At 39.3% G+C, this 24,237-nt stretch overlaps 1 protein-coding gene across 5 annotated transcripts in view; it reads left to right on the top strand.

Moving 5' to 3' along the window:
* The window catches only part of PLEKHA6 (pleckstrin homology domain containing A6), a 204,459-nt gene that overhangs the window by 158,457 nt on the left and 21,765 nt on the right, over nucleotides 1–24,237 (top strand). For 4 of the 5 annotated variants that reach the window (XM_070745441.1, XM_070745444.1, XM_070745443.1 and 1 more), the window contains exons 11-16: nucleotides 5,397–5,540; nucleotides 5,855–5,935; nucleotides 7,494–7,643; nucleotides 8,999–9,094; nucleotides 13,171–13,282; nucleotides 20,712–20,851. In XM_070745441.1, the coding sequence (XP_070601542.1) occupies nucleotides 5,397–5,540; nucleotides 5,855–5,935; nucleotides 7,494–7,643; nucleotides 8,999–9,094; nucleotides 13,171–13,282; nucleotides 20,712–20,851 (723 nt within the window). The remainder of the gene's footprint in view (nucleotides 1–5,396; nucleotides 5,541–5,854; nucleotides 5,936–7,493; nucleotides 7,644–8,998; nucleotides 9,095–13,170; nucleotides 13,283–20,711; nucleotides 20,852–24,237) is intronic. The other variant, XM_070745440.1, reaches the window with a different exon arrangement.

Here is a 24,237-nt window from a genome sequence, read left to right as displayed (position 1 = left end):
AAGCAAGGATTCTTGCGCCACCTAGTGGACGCTCGGCTCGTATCCCGAATTTGAGCTCGGGTCTCAAAAAGAAATTTCTCTCCCCTCGTGGCTCGTATCTTGGAATACTCGCATGTGGAGCAGCTCGTATCTAGAAGTACTACTGTATTTCTTTTGAGATTGTTGAAAACAACCCCGATAATGCATATCTTGGGGCAGCTCCTTTTCTCTAATGAAATTCTCAATCTATGTATGTGAAAAATCTGGATTACACCTGATAACCGCCATTTTAAAAAATCCTTGTCAGGCTATTTTCTGCTAGAGGAGAAAACCTACCAGCTGATTAGGTGTTGTTTTTTTTAATGAACAAAAAATCTTTGTTAGTATATTCACATAAATTATGGTACCTCTGGAAAATGGTTAAGCATAGTAACGTCTATAATTATATTTACATGAAGGGAGAGTAAATTTTTCCACGGTAATTTATCCTTCTAATGGTAGAGTTGTCTTAGATTTTTGTAGAGATTCTGTTTTTGTAGGCTTGGCATTGTTCATTTTGTATTGAGCAACACAGTCAACAACAGAATAATTAGAGCTGCATTCCTCCCAATTACAGTCAGTCTTCTACCATCAATCTCTGTCTTTGGCTTCAATACTTGTTTTGTCACTTCTAGCACTAAAATATACTTTTGTGGGCTTGCACCACTATATAAGGAAAACAGCAGTTGAACATTGCTTATAATTGCTGATTAGATGGAATATGTTCAGCGCAGTTCTGAGTTCTGTTTATTATATGAGAAAGCGGATTATTGTATATTTGGTGAGACATTATTATAAGCCCAGGGGCAGGATGTCTTGTTTCTGTTAACAGCTGCATTCTTTGAAAGTAAAAATCACATACTTGGTGGATGGAACTTAAGCAAAACTGTAGAGGAGATGAGCACATTTGATCTTTCTTATATGAAGGAGGGTCTTTTTGTATCCTCTTCCAAGATAGGAGGCTTTGTGAAGAGGCAGATAGCTCTTCTTAGAAGTCTAAATTGGTCTCTGTCTAAAGGTTTTGAAAGTAGGTCATGAATCCTTAAAGGCTATATGTTGCCGCTCTCTGGCCTACTTGCACTGGAGAACCTGAAGATGGTTTTCAATAGATATTATTATATTGCATAACCTTCACAAAAATATGGGAAGATACTACAGACCAAGGCATTTTATTTATGTAGACAAGCAGTGACTTTTTTGGATTTCAGTGCATGTGAAATTCTTCGGTAATAATATACTGCTCAAAAAAATAAAGGGAACCCTCAAATAACACATCCTAGATCTGAATGAATGAAATATTCTCATTGAATACTTTGTTCTGTACAAAGGGCACAACAGCATGTGCAGCATGTGCACAACAGCATGTGAAATTGATTGTCAATCAGTGTTGCTTCCTAAGTGGACAGTTTGATTTCACAGAAGTTTGATTTACTTGGCGTTATATTGTGTTGTTTTAGTGTTCCCTTTATTTATTTTTTAGCAGTGTATTAAGTGGGATTAAAATTAGTAAAGAAATATGTTTTAAGATGTCACAATAGTTAAATAAAAGTGTAATGCATGTTTGTGGATGGGGCTTTTTTTCTCAGCAGCTCCTTTTCTGTTAGGGAAGTACATTCTAACCAGTTCCTCCAAAGGATGTGGCAGGGACAAGTGGGTGCGATGGCTCAGCGGTTAATGATGCTGAGTTTGTTAGCTGAAAATCTGACAGTCCAGGTTTCAGACTTGAGTGCCACACAATGGGGTGAGCTCCTGTTACTTGCCCCAGCTGCTGCCCACCTAGCACTTCGACAGACTGCAAATGCAAATAAATAAATAGGCACCACTTCAGTGGGAAGGTAACAGTGTTTAGAGTGCCTCAGCATATAGTTATGCATGGCCACATGACAGTAATGGGCTGCTGACTCCACGGGTGGGGGACACAGTGAGCGTTGTTTATGTACTAGTAGTAAGTTTATGCACTATAAAACTACTTCATAGGGGTTTTTGTCCTTCTTTCTCTAGTACCTTAGTATGATCCTTAATTACTTTTAAAATAGGAAATACGGTAATTAAATAGTATGTTTTTACCTTTAATCATTTTAATCATTATCTAGAACTTTTATAGCAATTAAAGAAAATTGAGCTACTTGCCTAATCTGTTATCATACTGAACCTCATGGGTTCAGTACAAAACCTTAAAATGTTACTGTGCTCTTCAACAAATAATGTTGTCTAGCATTTGTCCGTTTTGTGGCTATTCAAATAATGGGACTTAATCAACTGAAAAAGAGTCCAAGCACCTATTTCAAAACTTATCGTGGTCAGTAAGCCACTCCCACCCAGTCACATGAGCTTCAAGCCACCCCCGGTCACATGATTATCAAGCCACTTCCGCCTTGTCACATGACCGGCAAGCCACTCTTACCCAGTCACGTGACCATCAAACCACACCCACAAAATAAGCCACGGCCACAGTGTGGCAGTAAACATTTTGCCAGCCCATCACTGTCACATGACCATGGAAATTGTCTTTGGACAACATTGGCTTCCTTGGCTAAAAATGGTGATGAGCACTGCGCCTTAGAGTCGGACTTGACTGGACAGGGGAAACTTTATGCAGTAAGGCCATAATGAAGCAGAGCTTCATAACAACAAACCCAAGTTCTGATGCAGTGGGGTATGTGAGGGTTTCCTGTATTGCTACTTGTTGGTCATGGGTCTCCACAGAGAGGGAATCAACAAGAAGGCAGGTGGAGGGTTGTGATCAAAGCCTCAATGCTTTGTACATGCATGGAGATGTCCAGAGAAAAGGCACCAGATTTAATTGCAACATCACACCCATCATCTTGAGGATTTTGACTGTCCCTACAGATCCTGCCGTAATCTCTATTCTACTCTCATATTTGTTCATACAACTGGGGATAAGTGCAATTGGCAACTTCATTTTTCCAGGGAGGAGAAAACCCACAAAAATTGGGTCTGATTATGAAAGCTTAGACCAAAAAGGCAGTGCTCAAAAACCACCTCCTTAATTTGTTTACATTGTATTGCATTATATTGGTTTGCTTATAATTTTAGATCTGGCTGTTATATAAAGCATCTCCATCTTGACAATGTATTGTCCAGATTTTTGCAGTTTTGAAATCAGCAATTAAATTGGCGGATACAATCCATTCCATAAAGATTCCATTATTGTGATTAAGTACAGGTTCTTAAAACTAACACTAGTCTTTCTCTGCTCTCATTGAACACTCTTGTTAATCCAACTAAATCTATCTAAAGTCATATTATCCTGAGCAACCTGTTTCTAACAAGTCAGGAACTTAACAGTCTATTAATCAGCCATTTTCATCACACTGGCTTCTGCCTATCATATAAAGGCAGACACCCAGGAAGCCTTATGCAATGCAGTGTATATTCATAACAATTGCTATTAGGCCTACAAACCCCATCAAACAACCTTCTTGGATTTTTGTGCTGCATTTGTACACTGTATTAACTATGAGATGTATTAATATCTATGTAGAATAACTCTTTTGCACCATAGTATTATTTTATTTTACTATTTTTTATTTCTTCAATTTCTATGCCGCCCAACTCCCTAGGGCAGTGATGGCGAACCTTTTTTGGTTTACATGCCAAAAGGGTGTGTGTGGGTGTGCTAGCATGTGTGCATGTGCCCACACCCCTTTCCTCTCCCCCATGCATGCGCACCCCCATGCTGCCCCTGTGTATGTGCACAATCCCTCCCCCACCCCTCACTGAAGCATGGGACAGTGAAAAAGTGGGTAAATGGGCAAAGAGGAAGTTTGAGAAAATGCACTTCCGGTTTGCCCATTGTGCTATTTTTTTTAATTTTGGAGAGTTCCGGGAAGCTTCCTGAAGACCTGGAGTGCAAAAAAACAGCACAACAGGCAAACCGGAAGTGCATTTTCTGAACTTCCGCTTTGCCCATTGGGTGGTTTTTACACTCTGGGCTTCAGGGAAGCCTTCCCTGAGGACAAAATGGCCTTCCCCATGGCCGAAAATCAGCTGGCCAGTGCGTGCATGCATGCTGGAACTGATATAGGGCAATGTCTCATATGGCTCCGCGTGCCACCTGTGGCAGATGTACCATAGGTTCGCCATCATGGCCCTAGCGGTTCATAGCAAAAATATAAAACATCAATAATAGTACAAAAACCTCTAAAAACAGTTTAAAACAATACAACAGTTAAACACCTAGATACCATTCATCTAGGCACCGGCATATCATATCCACTGCTTCATTGAACTGACGCGGGGTGAAGATATATAACTGGCTGTCATCAGTATATTGCTGATACCTCACCCCGTATCGTTGGATAATCTCACTCAGGGGTTTCGTGTAGATGTTAAATAGGAGAGAAGAGAAGACCGAAACCTGAGGCACCCCAAAAAGAGGGGTCTGTCCTCCTACCAAAACTGACTGTGACCGGCCAGAAAGATAGGAGGAGAACCACCGTAACACAGTGCTTCCCACTCCCAACTCCCTTAATCGTTACAGAAGAATATCATGGTCAATGGTATTGAAAGCAACTGAGAGGTTAAGTAGCACCGAGATGGACAAATGACCCCCATCTTGGGCTCCCCAGAGATTATCCATCAGAGTGACCAAAGCAGTTTCTATGCTGTAGCCAGGTCTGAAGCCCGATTGAAAAGGGTCTAGGTAGCTATGTTTATGTTTATGTTTATTTAGATTTGTATGACGCCCCTCTCCGCAGACTTGGGGCGGCTCACAACAAAGTGAAAAAACAGTTTACAACAAATCTAAATTTCTACTAAAAACATTTAACATTTAGCTATGATAATTTTAAGGAACTTTTCTCCCTATAATCATCCTAAATTCTAGAGAGGCAGGGAGAATGAGCCATATCTTTAATTCTCTTTACAAATATAGATGCAGTAATCATGAAGATAAACGATGGCTGTATCGCATAATGTGTGTAATTGCCTGATATTTGCACCCCTAGCACATGTTATGTAAAAGAGCTAATTTCTTCATGCTCTGACCAGTCGTATATAAAAAGCAATATTTTGTTAGAACCTGACTGTTCCCTCCTAAATTGAAAGCAAAAGAGCTATTTTCTTTCCTTGACAAAGTACAAGAACTGTTTTCAAAGTCAGCTAATAATCTTTGCTTAGACAATTATCATACATGGTAATGTCCCTTTTTTCCCTTCAGTTATAGGTTGCTTTTGAGAAAGGCTCCATGGAAAATTTAATAGCGTTGTACAATCTGATAATGTATGTGTATATACTGTATGTATACGTAAAGGGTGGAGAGATCCACAAAGTAGTAGCAGGCTTGGGTTTCCTTGGGCTTATTATGACAAGATCAAAGTAGAGAGAGCAGCAATGACCTGTTTTTATTTTTTCAGGTGTCTCATTTCCCTGAAGCATATAGAGAGACCCTGCACACCTACAAGATAAATGAGCAACACACAGATGTAAGAACACCTCTTCCTCACTGTCATCTGCCTACTCAATCCATCCCCCATCCTGTCTACCCTGCATTCCCTGAGGTTTGTGGGGGTTCTTTCTTTCCATTTCATATCTTTAGATAATCCATCTTTTCTGCGAATAGAACTGTGAGGCTATAAGAGACTCTTGATCATCCTCCAACAAAAATCTTGTGTGTTCTCTTTTCCTTTTGTATCTCTCCCATCTACTCAATGCACATGTCCTCATGCTGTTTTAATTGTTTGTATTTTCTCTTGCATGGATTTGGAATTCAGGAACTGAGACCAGGCCTCTGGTGGGGTCTTAATTGATCTCCATCAAAGCAGCTGCAAATTTATATTTCTCATTCTCATTTCTCTCTTTTTTCACATGGCAGAAACTTCTAGGAAAACTCTGTGAACAAAACAAGGTGATAAGAGAACAAGAAAGACTAGTACAGCAGCTTCGAGCAGAAAAGGTAAAAGACATGAATATCTCTCTCTCTCTCTCTCTCTCTCTCTCTCTCTCTCTCTCTCTCTCACACACACACACACACACACACAAACAAAGGGTAGTGGTTGCTGCTTTCAACCCCTATGAATGAACCTTATTTCTCAGAAGTTTTCATAGCATGACTAAAAAGATTTCATCTTCTCTAGGCAATGTTTACACTTAACAAAAGTATTTCTAGTTCCCTGAAGCTAGGAGACTGAAATATTAAAATGTAATTTTGCAAAGCGCTATAAATATTTTAAATCTGCCAAGTCATGAAGATTTGAGTTGATTACAAAACTATAAACCAAATAACAATAATAAATAATAAAGTAAACTATAATAAAATTAAAATAGCAAATGTTAAAGCAAATGTTCTTTAAATAAGTAGATATAGAACATGATTTTCATACAGGGCAGGCAGTAAAAATCCAACATTGAAGCCATCAAATATAAGCACCAGGTATGATTCCCAGGAAAGACATTCCGTAATAAGGAGCCCATAACTGAGTTGCTCTATCCCATCCCTCAAAGCTACTTGCCTAGCTCTCATTTTGGCAGGGACACTTGAAAGAGAGACTCTTAAAGTAACCAGAATGCTTACAGTAGTACCTATAGGAAGAGAGGTGTTCCTATAAGTATCCTGCCCCAAGCCATTCAAATCTTTAAAGAGTAGTGTCAGCTCTTTGAATTGCCGATGAAGCACTGATTTCTTATATCTGAATTGAACAGTCTCAATTAATTTCCTGGCAAGTTGGTGTTGGAATAATTAAAGTTTCCATCTTCAAAGGAGTCATGTAAAACACATTACAATAATTTAATCAGAAGTTTAACTCTCAAAGCTTTATAATCTACTGTATTCTCCTTCAGAGCCTGGTGTATAGGCATGTTTTTGTTTGTAAATGCTTAATAAGTCTTTATCTAAGAAATTTATATAGTTCGGCTCTATTTTTCTCATAAATTTATACTAAATTTCTATCTTTGAACATGAGAAAAGTTCAATGAAATTTAGTGATTTTCAAAATAATATAAATAGAAATAAATCAATGGACATACATTTTAGAAACAATGTGAGACTCCAAATCTTAGAAGCAGTATGAATAAACATACAGGCAGTCCTTGAGTTATGATTATGACCACAATTGAACTCAAAATTTCCACTGATGATCAATACGGTTGTTAAGTGAGTTTTGCCCCATTTTACAGTCTTTCTTGCCACAGTTGTTAAGTGAACCACTGCTGTTGTTGAGTTAGTAATACAGTTGCTAAGTGAATCTAGCTTCCCAGTTGACTTTGCTCATCGGAAAAAAATCACAAAACTCTCATAAATCATGCCAGTTGCCAAGTATCTGAATTTTGATCACGTGGCCATGGGTATGTTGCAACGGTTTTGTGCAAAAGTCACTTTTTCCAGTGCCATTGTAACTTTGGACAGTCACTAAACATGTGGCTGTAAGTTGAGGAAATTCAAGTCTTGAATTTGCTTCTGAACCACCTGCCTTTATTAACAACCGTGTATTTCCTTATGCTCATTTCATCACCAGGAGAGTCTAGAGAGTGCATTGATGGGGACACACCAGGAACTAGAGATGTTTGGAAGTCAGCCAGCCTACCCTGAAAAGCTGTTGCACAAGAAGGAATCTCTTCAGAATCAGTTGATCAATATCCGGGTGGAACTGTCCCAAGCCAGCACGGTAATCTAAGACGTCTTCTGCATTGAAAACATTCGATTTTTAATGGTCACAAAGAGATCCCAGGCACCTATAAACCTTCAGGGACTTAGTATTATCTAAGGCAATGTTTCCCAATTGTAACTATTTAAGGTGTATGGATTTTAACTTCCAGAATTCCCCATTACACATGTTAAAATCCCAAAGTTGAGAAACACTGATCTAAGGGAAAGGGTTATGTGTTTGTTAATCATTAGCTTTGATTTATCCAGCGGTGGGTTGCTAAGGTGGAACAGTGATGTGTGCTCGTCACCATGGCTCTAAGTGGTAGCAGAGACCAGCGCAATTATGCTATTGCACCTGTGCAGGTAGCAAAATTACATGCGGAGCCGTAAGTGCACCCGTGTTTCGGGGCAGTTTTTTGCTTCTGCGTGCGCATGGGAGCAAAAAACTGTGCCGAAACACGGGCACACCTGTGTCACCTTGCATGATTTTGCTACCTGCACAGGTGCAGTAGCATAAATGCGCTGGACTCCGTTACCACTCAGAGCCACAGGGACGAGCACGTCACCATTCCACCTTAGCAGCCCACTTCTGGATTTATCCCATCATTCAATATCATTCACAGCTACACCAATGAAAGTGTACAAATGGAATTGTTGAGTCTCTGGTCGTGTCTAGCTGGCATGGAGATTAGTAGGGCTTTGGCCTTCTTAGCTTTGCAGCCTTCACTGCTTCTCCAGCAACATTAGCTGTTGTGAAAACCAGGTGCTTCCAGCTGAGCTTGAATGGGCAGTCTGTTCTTCTTGCTTTGCCAGTGCTGGTGCTGCCAAAAAACGATAGAATTGGGGGGGGGGGAAATGTTTTGGTAGTTTAGCATTGTGCAATCTCTTCAGTCTTTTATTCTTTTAGTGCCTTTTCATTTCGTATAAAAAAGGAGGGGAGGGAAGAAATGAAGTCAAAAAGCCCAACACAAGGGAAAGTTGCAAAATCACATTTGGAGAAGGGAAGTCAAAACATCTGAAGTCTATGCCATCAAATTGGTCTCTCCAAGACTACATTCAGTGTTTTCCGAATAAAAAGGCTGCTCTTTTGTTTTCAAGAACGCAAAAAACACAAACAAACATCCAAACCTAAACTAAAAGACCATGCAAGATGCTGGTCTTGCTTCCCTACCCCTGAAGAATTGTAATGAGTCTTTAAAAATCAAATATTTTTAGGAATGGAAATCGCTGTCTCTTCTCTGAAGTTTTGAAGGCTGTGATCCAAACAGATGGTTGAACAGTTAGTGTTCGTATGCCAATTAGGTTTTTTTTTTGCACCACAGGGATCTAGTCAGGCATTTGTATCTTGATGAGACTGTTTGCAAATCCCCACAGGCGCTGGCCAACAGCACTATGGAATATGAAAATCTGGAAGCTGAGGTGTCAGCCTTGCATGATGATTTATGGGAACAGCTGAACTTGGACATCCAGGTGAGAGAATTTGTATTATAAAATAAAATTTAAAAAAATATTATTAAAAAAACTTCCTGCAGACACCCTTAATGCCAATACCATATTTATTATACAGTCTTTATCATCTAATATTACCGATATAGAATAATATATACTATATATAGCAATATAGTATATATTATAATATAATATATATATTATATATATATATATATATATATATATATATATATATATATATATATATTTATTTATTTATTTATTCATTAATTCATTTATTTATTTATTTGATTTTTATGCCGCCCTTCTCCTTAGACTCAGGGCGGCTTACAACATGTTAGCAATAGCGCTTTTTAACAGAGCTAGGCTATGTATATGGTATTTGATGAAATACCATGTAAAATCTGCACAGCCACATATATTGGACAAACTAATAGGAGAGTAAATGCACGCATCGCAGAACATAAGAACGCAGTGAGAAAAGAAGAAAAAATTTCCTCCCTTTTCAAACACCTCAAAACTACAGGAAATGAAATTGACTTTGAAAGAACTAAATTGACTTTGAAAGAACTAAATTAATTTCCAAAATTGAACAACAAAAGAATAACCATGGAAGCCATTGAAATAGAAAATGGGGAGCCCCAAAAACCTCCCATCTACCAGACATCTGGAAACTAGCCCTTATCAACAAATGTATCCCAGATGCAAAAACTGAAACCAGACCCAGGACCCCACCACTAATCACCCTCACCAGACCCAAACCCACACTCACCCTACAGACCAAATACAACCACCACCCAGAAGCCAAACCACAGCAGCGCCTCCAACAGCTGCACTCCCCTCCGACATGCACACAAAGCAAACTGACATACACCATAAACACACGACTAGACCACAAACTCACAGCCAAACCAAAACCCAGGATGTTACACCACAGACATACATTACAAAACAGCTGACTAGTCTGCAGGCTCCAATTACTCAGTATATGAACAAAGTGTGGTCTGAGCTGCCTTCCCTCTATAAATACTGGAGGGTGGGTGTGGAGTGCTGTCTCAGCTGCTGCAAACTGTGTTGAAACTGGTTAGTTGGTGGGGTAATCCACAACATCAACTAATCAGCATACATCAATTACCCCACCAACTAACCAGTTTCAAAACAGTTTGCAGCAGCTGAGACAGCACTCCACACCCACCCTCCAGTATTTATAGAGGGAAGGCAGCTCAGACCACACTTTGTTCATCCTAGCACAAAGCCAAAAGTACCACCGTGAAGATGACAAGTGGGACCTCATCGAAATGTCACCAGGAATCTCTAATACTTACATGGGAAGAAACCCAAATATGCCAAAAAACACAATATTCATATAATATATATTATATATAGTAATTAGTATGATATATATTATATACAGTATATAGTAATATAGTATATATTATATATATTACTATAGTAATATAACAGCCATGGTGGCACAGTGGATAGAATTCAGTACTGCAGGCTAACTCACTGCTCACTCCAGGACTTTGATTCTGAGTGGCTCAAAGTTGTCTCAGCCTTCAGTCCTTCTGAGGTCAGTAAAATGAAGACCCCAATTGTTGGGGGCAATATGCTGACTCTGTAAACTGCTTATAAAGGGCTGTAAAAGCACTGTGAAACAGTATATAATTGTACGTGTTATTGCTAAGTGCTACTAATGAAGAAAATTAACATGTTCTACTCTGGATGCATTTAATAACAGCAGCTACTTCTGCTTTACTGTGGTAGGGCCTGTGCTATGTAACAACATCTTGGTAGAGTTAAAGTGATCCTTTCCCTGTTAGAATTTAGAATGGGATTTAAAATATTAATTTTTATCCAAGCAATTTTTTTTTGTTTTGCTAGTTTTTTAAAATTTAGCTAAGAGTTGGTTTCACTTTTATTATAAATAAATATTTCTAAATTGCCTAATGGGTATGGAATTTTTTAAAATGAATAAATGTACATATCTTGCAATATATGTTATTGCAAATAGGTAACATAATTCATACACTTAATCACGTTTATGGGACAATTTGACATAAAAGCAATTGAATTTATTTCAGAAATCAAGCTTCTTATTTCTAAAGCACTATACACTGATGTAGGGATATCAGCTGTTTCTTTTCTCCATCCCAGTGATTCTGGTCACAACATTGATTGAAGAACTGTAATAAGATATCGGGCAATGAATCAAAATGATACCGACCCACACTGCCAGAATTGTAATTGTTTCAAAGATTGCAGCCACAGTTGTAAAAAAAACACAGAATGCAGAGTATTTTCTGCATTATATATGTTGTACTCCACATTTGTGCCGGTAGGAAGCTAACTCTAGAAGTATTATCCAATTTAGGGAGGGGAAATTATCTACAATCTGGAGGCTTGATAAAATCATGTTCACACACCCACAGTTTTCTCCATTAAGAATCTTGTGTGATACACACTATACCTTTCTTTATTTGGGGATTACGTAGCCTGTTCAGAAACGTCTAGAGGCTGAATAGCCAAGAGCTGATGAAGCCAAGTGTCTTCGGGAGAAGATGAGCCTTCGTCTACAAAAAGATTGCACAGAGATTTGGCAAGGATGCGCAACTGAAATCATTTAAATCATTATTTTAATTTATTTTTAATTAATTCAGCAGAGATATATTATCATGTTAATTGTGGAAAAGTATTTTTGTGGTACAATTTGTAACATAATTGTTTCATCTTTTTATAAAGGAAGAAAACAACTTTTCGCCAGCCCTCTTTGCAGCTCTGGACTTCTTTGTCTCGCTGCAGATCTATTCCCCAATCTCTTATCCATTCTTCTCAACATGATAGCTTTCCTTCCTTTGATTTCCATTTTTTTTACCTTTCCAATCTTCTCTTCCTTTTTCAATTACTCTGGCATATTCTTCTATGAAGACTCATCTACAAAATGCATGAATATAACAAATTCCCAATATATTTTATTAAAAGGCATCTTTGAAGGGGACGTTTTTTGTAGAAAAGTTAAACAAATGTTGCCTATCCTTTTTCTTCTGAATTTCCCTTTCCTACAAGATAACTTTTTCTGTTGCAGAATTCTAATAGCAGATGCAAATAAGCATAGGAAAAAAAGCATTTATAGAGTTCTCTAATGGAAAATCTTCCAGACATGGGGACTTCAATTCCCAGAAATTTCTAGTGATTTGAATGCCACTAAGTTCTGAAATCTGTAAAAAAGAGAAACATAACCAAGAGCAGATACTGTTGATGGTGCTTTTGCAATTCAACCATAGGATCGAACATCTCTATTCCAGGTCTTAATTTTACCAATCTTGGAAGGATGGAAAGCCGAGTCAACCTTGAGCCGGTCAGAATCAAACACCTGGCAGTCAGCAGAATTAGCTGCAATATTGCATTCTAACCACTGCAGCACCATGGTTCCTATGACTCTCCTTGCATAATATATTGCTTTTTATTAGGTGTGATCCAAAACTTTTCAGTTTAAAAGAGTTTTGTTCAAATTTGAAAAAATCCTTCCAACTGTATTGTACTATTCCAGCTATTCTGAATCTGCTTTGAACATGAAGCAGCTCTTTTAGTTTAAAACAAGTCTGAGCTCAAAATCAGGCTGAATGGAGAATACTTTCAAATTCAAAACAGATCATTTCAATTCGCAATATTTTGAATTTGAAACATTTTGCTACCATGATTTTTTTCATGGATTGTTGCTTATTCTTAAATAAAAGTATTCAATATCAAAACAGCAGAACCAAAATGTTTTTATTCTATTATCATGATGAGGCTATGCTTTAAATAATTTTTAAATGAAATATTTCAAACATGCACTATTTTTCTTCCCTTAATCATATTTTTTGTGTGTGCATTATCTATTTTCTATTATGGTAGTTGTCAGATATTAAGTAATAGCCTGCTGACAGAGAAAAGAAAAGTAATATATATATTTCAGCTGACCTAATATTACGCAACATGGTTACCTAAAATTACCCTTCCCCCTGACCACAATTAAGTATAGGAAATTAATTACTAACATTGGTACTTAGTATAATGAAATGTGGATTTGTTTCTCTTCCTTGGTTTTTCAGAATGAAATGCTCAACAGGCAAATCCAGAAAGAAATCTGGCGGATCCAGGATGTGATGGAGGGACTTAAAAAGAACAACCCCTCTCGGGGCACAGACACTGCAAAACACCGAGGTAAGGGACTTCTTCTATTCAAAAATCAAAAGAGTTCTTGATGTTTATTTTTTAATGAGCCATGATGGCATAGCGGTTAGAATGCAGTATTGCAGGTTAACTCACTGTTCACTGCCAGCAATTCCATTCTGAATGGCTCAAGGTTGGTTCAGCCTTCCTTCCATCTTTCCGAGGTTGGTAAAATGAGACCCAGATTGTTGGGAGCAATATGCTGACTCTATAAACCATTTAGAGTGGTCTGTAAAGCATGATGAAGTGTTATATAAGTCTAAGTGCTATAGCTAACCTTGTTCAATTAATGTTCAATTAATGTTCAATTAATATCTGAGTATTAAATATCTCAGTGTTAATTGTTCTGCCGGCGTGTTTCAAACACCCGTAATTACAGGGTAATTAGTTCAGGAAGACACACCACATGATAAAAGGAAAACCCAAAAGTTTTTATAAACAGAAAAACAGAAACAGCTCCCTTTTTAAATGTCAACGAGATTTTCTGGTACACACAAGGCACAGGTTAAATGCAATCCAATTGCTCACCCAATAACTGGGAAATTGAGTCCAATTCTAAAGTCCAGAGAGTCCACCCACAATCTTGAACAGCACAAAAACCACGATCTTGACGAAACAATGAATCAGATAAACTGCCACAAGGCTAAACCAGCATGCTGTTCTTTTTATCTGTAGCACTAATTACAGCAGCCCCGCCCAACCACAGGTGGCCTCATTTTCTCTTGTAATAATCCTTCAGTTGTTGTCTCCTATGCATCACTCTACACATGCGTGGATGTGTCATTAATTCTTGTTCAAAATCCAAGGTTGATACAGATGATTGATCTCCTCCTGGGCTGTCTGCCAAACTCCCCTCTTCCCTGTCACTCATGCTTCCTTGGTCAGAGGAGGCTTCGTCGACAGATTCCATCAGGAGCAAAATAGGCCTGCGGCATGTGGATGTTTCCCCCACATCCACCTGCACATTCCTTGGGGCAGGAGCTGGGCCAGAGCTAATTGCAACAGTTAATTATCTGCCATTGCAAATGAACATCTATTTTCTGCTTCCTGAAATGCTCACTGGAATATTTTGGTTGCTATTCCAATCAGTGTAGAATTACCATTGGTTGTGTACTTTCCTGCTGTATCCTGGGATCACTGCTAAAAGGTCATAAAATCATGGTGGGTCATGTGATGACCTACTTAATATCAGGAATGACCCACAACCATAATTTTGACAGAATAACTGATTTGGAAGGGACCTTAGAGGTCTTCTGGTCCAACTTCCAATTAAAAACCTCCAGTGTTGGAGCACCCTCAACTTCTGGAGGCAACGGGTTCCACTGATTAATTGTTCTGCCAGGAAATTCCTTCTTTGAGCTCAGCTTCTGTTTTTAAGTCAAGTATTACTTTATTTCATTTCAACAAGCATTCTTCAATCTTTAACACTGAAGTGTTTTGGATGCCAATATTCAACTTCTTATAATGCCCATCAGAACATTCTATGGTACATTTTAAAAATATAATAAAAAGTCCAGTTCTATGAAAGTTTCTTGCATACTATTTTCTAATCTAGACAACTATACTGTGTTGGCAGTAGTATAACTGCTATGGCACACCTCTTGATTATACTGTTTTAATCCCTTTATTTTTCTTATGGTATTTCTGTTTAACTGGTTCACCCTAAACCACTGATAGTTTTATCCTTCATAGATTGAGCAATAATTTTAAACCAGCTACTTTACATGCAGCACTATCATCTCATCTTGTGGGAATAAATTCCATCAGTTAAAACTGTGTCGAAGGAAATAATTATTTTTTGTTGTCCATTCTGAACTGACTGCATTTCAAATGGCATTTGAAATGTATTTTTCACTATTCATATTTCCATGCTAGGCATCATTGTGTAAACTTTGTCCTCCCATACCTCAAGCTAATAGGTTTATAAGAAGTTCTGAATGCATTAGTTGTATTTTAAAGAGCAGGTTTCTAATCCATTTGAATAATCCTTTCTGTAATTTTTCCAATGTGCCCTAGATATTTAAAATGATGTCAGCATGCAAAGCATTTTAGATTGAGTTGTATATGCCCTTCTGGTTTATGATCAAGCGTTAGACTTCAGAGGATAATTAGAACTGCAGAAAAAACCATTGCTACCGACCTGCCTTCCATTGAGAACCTGTATACTGCACAAGTCAAAAAGAGGGCTGTGAAAATATCTACAGACCCCTCACATCTTGGACATAAATTGTTTCAGCTTCTACCCTCAAAATGATGCTAAAGGGCATTGTACACCAGAACAAGTAGCCACAAAGACAGCTTTTTCCCCAAATGCCATTGCTCTGCTAAACAACTAATTTCCACAACACTGTCAATTATTTACTAAGACTGTATTACTATTCTTCTTCTCATCCTTCCTAGTGCCTGTCTCTTCCCACTTATGGCTATAATCATGTTGCTTCTATCTTTAAAATTTATATTGTTTTATTTGTTTTCTAGTACTATTTGATTGCTCAGTAACCTATGATGATCACAAAATGTTGCATCTTATGATTCTTGATAAATGTATTTTATTTTTCTTTATATACACTGAGAGCATATGCACCAAAGACAAAGTCCTTGTGTGTCCAGTCCCACCTGGCCAATAAAGAATTCTACTCTACTCTACTCTACTCTACTCCATTCAATTCTTTAGATCTCTCTTCCCCACCCCCCATCCCGTGACTTCCATCTCCCCAAACTGATGATAGTCCCCAAATTAATAATTATTTATTTTTTTGTTTGTTTGTTTGTTTATTCATTTATTTGATTTCTATGCTGCCCCTCTCCGAGGACTCAGTTATTCCAAACTTGAGTATCTGCTTTTACCTTAATGCTCAGCATGATTTTTTTTCAGCTGCAGTTGAAAAGTTCCAGTTGCCAGCCCTGGTGCTGTTTAAGTGGAGGGCAGCAGTTCCCTGTCTGTGTTGCCCAGAGCTTTCTGCACTGGAGAAGCATAGAGGTCTCATAAATAAATGACAAATAAATTATGTAGCTAACCAATAAATATGGCCCTTGCTTTAATCAACCAAAGGTACCAATAACAATTAAACAACCAAAGGTACCCATAACAACTAAAATAACTACAGTAGTGATACCAGGATTAAACTAATGGATACAAGTTAAGGGTCCTACAGACCAAGAATCAATGTATTCAAAGCTACATATACCTTCGAAAATCCTGTTCTGGCTTTTTTTATCTCTGAAGCAGAGGTCTTCAAACATGGCAATTTTAAGACTTGTAGACTTCAATTCCCAGAATTCTCCAACCAGCTATGGGAGTTGAAGTCCATAAGTTGAAGTCCACAAGTCTTAAAGTTGTGAAGTTTGAAGACCTCTGCTCTAGAGCTAGGGAAATGTAGCAAAAAAGATATTACGTATGAGAGGGGAGTGCCTAAAACATGCAAGTAGAGTTATTGGAACTGGGGAACTATCCATTCTGCCCATAACCTTCTCTATATTAAAGTTAAAGTATGATGGTTATCCAGAAAGTTAGAACGCATATAGCTCTCACAGGGAATGTTCGCAGGGGAAGTTGGTATTATTATCATGTAGCGGGAAGCCAGCAGAAGAGAACGAGCAGTGCCAGTGGTCAGTAGATCATTGACTGGCGTTGTGGTGAAGGTTACAGATGAGAAAAGAGCATGATACCTGAATGCTAAGGACATGAACGCTGCTGCTATGGGTGCCCAAGATCTGTGCACGATGGGTGCCCAAGATTTGTGCACAATGGGTGCCCAAGATTTTTCTCACTGATTGCTGAGTTTTGAATTTTTTGGCTGAAGGAGAATGGATATGGCACCACTGTATTGATTGATGTTTGCTCTCTGGAGTATGGTGATAAGAACAAGTTTCATCTCCTGTCACTATACAGTTGAGTATACAGTGTTCCCTCGATTTTCGTGGGGGATGCGTTCCGAGACTGCCCGCGAAAGTCGAATTTCCGCGAAGTAGAGATGCGGAAGTAAATACACTATGGATAGTATCCCAAGCCTTCCCTTAACACTTTAAACCCCTAAAGTACAATTTCCCATTCCCTTAGCAACCATTTAGATCATTACTCACCATGTTTCTTTATTAAAGTTTATTTAAAAAAATATTTATTAAAGTCGGATGAAAGTTTGGCGATGACATATGATGTCATCGGGCTGGAAAAACCGTGGTATAGGGAAAAACCCCGCAAAGTATTTTTTAATTAATATTTTTGAAAATCCGGGGTATAGACTTTTCGCAAAGTTCGAACCCACGAAAATCGAGGGACCACTGTACTGTACACTATACATTATACAATCCCAAAATGATCAAGAAATCCTCGGGCTGCACTGACTGTGAGCTTCAGTAAGCATCTTGGGCACCTATCGCAGTAGCATTCATGCCCTTAGCATTCAGATAGCGTATTACAGTGCGTACTTTGCACTTGGAGGGATATGGAATGAGGACGCTCATCTCTAACCTTCACCATATTTTTATTTTTTTATTTTTTTTTATTTTGTCCAATACACAATACATATAGAAGAGAATAGACATATAGTAATATATATAAAGAAAAGGATAGAAGAAAATATATAAAAATAGAGGAGAAGATGTATGAAAGGAAGAAAAGATATATGAGAAATGAGATAAAGGAGAGACAATTGGACAGGGGACGAAAGGCACACTAGTGCACTTACGTACGCCCCTTACTGACCTCTTAGGAACCTGGAGAGGTCAATCGTGGATACTCTAAGGGAGAAATATTCGGGGTTAGGGGTTGACACTATTGAGTCCGGTAATGAGTTCCATGCTTCGATAACTCGATTGCTAAAGTCATATTTTTTACAGTCAAGTTTGGAGCGGTTAATATTAAGTTTGAATCTGTTGCGTGCTCTTGTGTTGTTGCGGTTGAAGTTGAAGTAGTCATTGACAGGCAGGACATTGCAGCATATGATCTTGTGGGCAATACTTAGATCGTGTTTTAGGCGTCATAGTTCTAAGCTTTCTAGACCCAGGATATTTAGTCTATTTTCATAGGATATTCTGTTTCGAGTGGAGGAATGAAGGGCTCTTCTGGTGAAGTATCTTTGGACGTTTTCGAGGGTGTTGATGTCCGAGATGTGGTATGGGTTCCAGACAGATGAGCAGTAGTCTAGAATGGATCTGGCAAAAGTTTTGTAGGCTCTTGTGAGTAGTGTGAGATTGCCAGAGCAGAAACTATGTAGGATCAGGTTAACAACTCTAGAAGCATTTTTGGCTATATTGTTGCAGTGGGCTTTGGCACTTAGGTCATTTGATAATGCCAGTCGATTATCTACTGACCACTGGCACTGCCTGTTCTCTTCCACTGGCTTTCTGCTACACAATAGTAATACCAATTTCCCCCGCGAACATTCCCAATGAGAGCGCCGTGCTTTCTAACCTTACTTTCTGGATAACCCCTGTACTTTTTTCTTGTCCGTGAGCCTGAAATCAACATAGAGTTTACTACCCCCATTGCTATTCCTCAGTGTCTCTTTTCTGACTTGTAGAAAGAGGATAGTGATTTTTTTTACTCACAACCAAGTTATAGGGCCTAAACTTCTGAGAAAACTAGGTTTTTCACTTGGCATTTTGCCACATGTCGGGTCAGTTGCCCAGGTGGTAAGAGGCAGTAGGCGAAGGGATCTGAGTCATCTTGAATAGCTGGGAGGTTAGAGGTTGTGTGTTGCTGTTCTCTCTGCTGCTGCTGCTTTGTGGTATAATCCATTATTACTGTCAGATTGTCCTTGAACACCAAGATTAACACTCATCCATTAAAAATCCCATCTGTGTCTAAAAGCAGTACAAACATTGGCTGATAGGCTTCTAGGGGGATTGTACAAGTAGTTCTTTCTCTGCCACTCCACCCTACCTGTCAGTGATTTTGAGTTGGGATTTACTGCTCTTCCAGTACAGTAGAGTGTTAAACCCAGGGGGGGATTGTTCCATGAAGCAGCCAGCTGACACTGCAGCCCCCTTCATCCATCCATGTCAGCTGTTATTCAGGCTGATTTATTGGCTGAGAAATCTGGTATGTATAAGGAAGAGCCTTGTTTGAAATAATTGGAAGAACTGGACTCTCACATTGTTCAAGCAGAATGGCCCCGGGGGATAATGTCCAAGACCAGATTAGAGAGATATAGCTGTACCAATCTAAGGTGGTCAGTATGTGCCAGCCTGATCCTGCCACCAACATTTATGCCATACTGGTGAAATCATTGATAATATAGTAGAATAACAGAATTGTAAGGGATGTTGGAAGTCTTCTAGTCATATGGGTTGGTGAAGTGCCTCAGATTGTGTCCTTAGTAAAACTGCTGCTGTTTGCTGACTGCCTAATAACAGTTCTATAGAGGAATTATTGAGTCTGTTCACTGCAGTTCTATAACTGTCTGATTTGGTTCTGCAACCCAACAAGACAGACATAGATTTCAGAGGATAATTAGAACTGCAGAAAAAACAATTACTATCAACCTACCTTCCATTGGGAACCTACATACTGCCTGAGTCAACAAGAGGGCTGTGAAAATATTTACAGACACTTCACATCCTGGACACAAACTGCTTCAACTCAAACCCATGCTATAGAGCACTGCACACCAGAACAATTAGACACAATAACAGTTTTTTTCCAAATGCCATCACTCTGCTAAACAAATAATTCCCTCTATGTTGTCCAACTATTTATTAAGTCTGCATTACTATTAACCTTCTCATCGTTTCCATCACCCATCTCCTCCCACAAATGACTGCATGATTGTAACTTTGTTGCTTGTATCCTTACAATTTATGTTGACTGGTTCCTAATATGATTCAATTGCTTATTTGTATCTGGTCTATCATTAAATATTTGATTCTTGACACACTGAGAGCATATGGACCAAGGCAAATTCTTTGTGTGTCCATTCACATTTGGCCAATAAAATTCTATTCCATTCCATTTCATACTAATAGGGAAAACCACCTTTAAGACTGAAACATCCCATCAGGAGGGCTTAAAACCTTTTGGAATATGTGTCAATGTTGAAATGAAGACAGTGTAGGATAATATTTTAACCAGGTTTAGGTACTTTAAACCAGTGTTTCCCAATCTTAATTATTTTAAAATGTGTGGATATCAACTTTCAAAACTCCCCAGTCAGAATTCTGGGAGTTGAAGTTCACACATCTTAAACTAGTTAAGCTTAAGAAATACTGTTTTAGGCAGTAGAAAGTAATACTATATGGTTTCCTTATTTCCTATATGTATAGTATATTGAGCCTCATCACTTTTTTAAAAACTCTTTTTCCTTTTAATAGAAAATATCCTCTGTTCCACTCCATTCACTCCAGTCCTCTCCAACTCATCATCATATGTCCCTTTCCTGCAGTTCATTAATGCTTTACTATCTGTTCCCCTTTCTTGCAGTGGCCGTTGGCCCATCAGGAACTTACAGTTCCAACAGTCCAGCCAGTCCTCTGAGCTCAGCTAGCCTCACCAGCCCCCTGAGCCCTTTCTCGCTTGTGTCGGGATCACAGAGTTCACCTACCAAGCAAGGCAGCAATGAGGTGAGCAAATCTCTCATCAGTTAGAACGGCTAAAGGTGCTGGAAAATAGAAGCAGCCAAAATATATTTTTGTTTTAAAGGTTAACCAGTTCCACCAGTAGGTGGCGATCTAAACCTTCTTCTGACCTGGAACGGTTGGACTAATTCCTCCAATGACCACAGTTTAAATCTAAGCATGATATTATTGGCTTACAACTCCTGAATGGTTTCAGAGAGCCAGGTAGTTAAAGGTTGGGAAATTGGTCCCAAATCCTTGGAAATCTGTAGTTTGTTCATCTAAAGAACAAATTCCTGGTAGCTGGCACTCGGTGCACCAGTTTAACCGATAAAAACTCTGTGTGTAATTGAGTTTAATTTTTGTATGTATTCATTTGCTTTAATTTTTGCTTTTAACATTTTCCAGCAGCTGAAAATAAGTAGGCCAGAGGTTGATTGTTATAGAAAATAGTCTCTTTCTTTGTTCTATCCAATTGTACTTTTATAAGAAGCAGCCTTTTAGCAATTAAAATAATGAGCAGATGTTTTCCCCATAAGGCAAGGCTCCCCATCTCTTATTTCTTTATGTTTGTGCAGTTGGCAAAAAACTAATGATGCATCTGACTAACACCTGGGATTTTAAAAATGGATCCTTCTGAATTGCTCCACTGTTCAGAGCACAGTCTACACCAGACTTGGGCAAGGGGCAGCCCGTGGGCCGCATCCTGCCCGCCCGCTGCCTGTGATCCACCCGCCCGCTATCTGTGACTGGTTCGCAGAGGTCAGGGTCTGCTCCAGTAAGAAGATGAAAGAGCTCACAGCGTCTTCCGGGACTTCTCCGGTTCCTGCTTGCCTGATGAATCATGAGGACAGCAGGAACCGGAGGAGTCCCGGCAGACGCGGTGAGCTCTTTCATCCTCGCACTGGAGTGGACCCTGACCTCCTACTGAGAGAGTGACTGTATATACTGTATATAAATAATATATGCTAGTGTTTCCCAACCTTGGCCCCTTGAAGATATCTGGACTTCAACTCCCAGAATTCCCCAGCCAGCATTCGCTGGCTGGGGAATTCTGGGAGTTGAAGTCCAGATATCTTCAAGGGGCCAAGGTTGGGAAACACTGGTATATACAGTATTGGGTAGAACTGAGTTAATTATATTAGTCCAGCCCTCTAAAACTATCCCAATTTTTCATGAGGCCCCATGGCAAAATTATTTGCCCACCCCTGGTCTACACCCTTACACTTGCTGGATGCTTCTTGGTGCTTTCCCAACAATTTTTGAGGGCCATGTCTTCATGACTTTGCCTCCATCTCACCACCAGTCTGCTCTGAAGCAGTCTTGAGCTGTCTTTAACTGTTTCAATTTGGAAGTAATGTTTATTTTTTTTCCTTCTTCCCCCTGAAAATCTTGAGTACCTCAAGGACAAGATATAATACAATCAGGGACAGCTGTCTTTGCAGCACCACTTCGCTGGGTGATTCTGCTGTGGAAAAAATCCCTTACCTCTCCAATTGTGACCATGGCACATTTTGACCCATTTTGTCTTCGGCTATGACAGGACCAAGCTTTGTCTGGCTTCCCCCCCCCCCCATTACAAAATTTAAGTAGTTTGATGTGTATGTGTTTGTGTGCTAGGGGTATAATAAATCAGAATAAAAAAAGACTGTGGGAGAAATACAAATGTATCTGTTATGTCCTGCCCAGAGATTAATGGAAGTACGCTTGGAGACTAGTTATTATTGGATGAACCCCGGTTACTGTGATTGGTTAGTTATTCGTCAGAGCAAGGGCGGCAATGCTCTGTCACCCGATTGGTTGTTACCTCAGCCAGCGAGAGTATATAAACCCTGTCATCTGTTATGGCCTCTGTTCTTCATCTCCATACATCTTTCTGACATACTGAATAAAGTCTGTTATTACCGATACTTGCCTCCGACTATTTCAGTATCTATACAGTGAAGGGCTACCAAAATTCTTACTACCACAGTGTGGGCGTGGCTTATGCAGCACACCCTGCATTTTCTTTCAACATTTTTCAGTGCAAATTGGGTGCTCTGGGGGTGGAGCTCCATTTTTGCTACCCCACTGCGTTCAGGCAGTAGCCCACCCCTGCATATAATAATAATAATAATAATAATAATAATAATAATAATAATAATAATAATTTATTAGATTTGTATGCCGCCCCTCTCCGAAGACTCGGGGCGTCTCACAACAGTAATAAAAACAGTATAACAATGGAACAAATCTAATAATAAAAATTATATTAAAAACCCCAACTGTTAAAAACCATACAACACATACATACCAAACTTAAAATATAAGAAAGCCTGGGGGAGATGTCTTAGTTTCCCCATGCCTGGCTATATAGGTGGGTCTTGAGTAACTTGCGAAAGACAAGGAGGGTGGGGGCTGTTCTAATTTCTGGGGGGAGTTGATTCCAGAGGGCCGGGGCCACCACAGAGAAGGCTCTTCCCCTGGGGCCTGCCAAACGACATTGTTTGATCAACGGAACCTGGAGAAGGCCAACTCTGTGGGACCTTATCGACCGCTGGGATTTGTGCAGTAGAAGGCGGTTCTGGAGGTATTCTGGTCCAATGCCATGAAGGGCTTTAAAGGTCATTACCAATATGGGCATACACCAGGGTTGGTTCCTATTTACCTCACTGCCTGTTCGCTTCCTCCCACGCTGCATGGATGTGCACGCGCGCATGCATAGTGACAAAAAAAAAAGTCCAGATTTTTTTTTTAAGCCAAAAACAAGATGGCAACCTCATGCACAATGCTGGAAACTCGGCATGCTCAGATTTATTTATTTATTTAATTTAGTTATTTGGATTTCTAGGCTGCCCTTCTCCAGGGGACTCGAATGAAATTTTTAAAAAATAAATACAAAAAAAAAGATGGTGGTGCCCACACACCAGCACCAACTGACCTGGGTCGGTGATGTCATTATGACATCAGCAGCGAGTCCCTATTGGTTTGCCCGAACTGGTCCAAACTGGGAAGAACCCACCCCTGACATACACTCTGTGAAAGTGGATTGGAAGAGAGAAGAGACTCTTTCATGGGCCAAACCTAATTCGGGAGTGATATTAGCTTCAGGAGGGGGAATGGAAAGAAAGACTCCGAACCATAATAGAACTGAGAACTGTTTTGGCTCCCCTTGATTTGTATTTTAAATGAGATATTCTGAACAGTCAGGTAGACTTTTCTGGAGGTGTTTTATTTGACATAGGTATATCCATCTTCTACTTCGTTGACAGGATTGTCAGTCTCTCAGGAGAATGACAGTCTTACGGAATAAGCTCATAGAAGGTGTTATCTAGAGCAGTGTTTCCCAACCTTGGCCACTTGAAGATATTTGGACTTCATCTCCCAGAATTCCCCAGCCAGCATTCGCTGGC

Source organism: Erythrolamprus reginae, chromosome 3 (genome assembly GCF_031021105.1).
Source record: "Erythrolamprus reginae isolate rEryReg1 chromosome 3, rEryReg1.hap1, whole genome shotgun sequence".
In the NCBI taxonomy this organism is placed as follows: Eukaryota; Metazoa; Chordata; class Lepidosauria; order Squamata; family Dipsadidae; genus Erythrolamprus; species Erythrolamprus reginae.
Note: the sequence above shows the minus strand (reverse complement) of the source record. Positions and strands in the feature narration are given on the sequence as shown.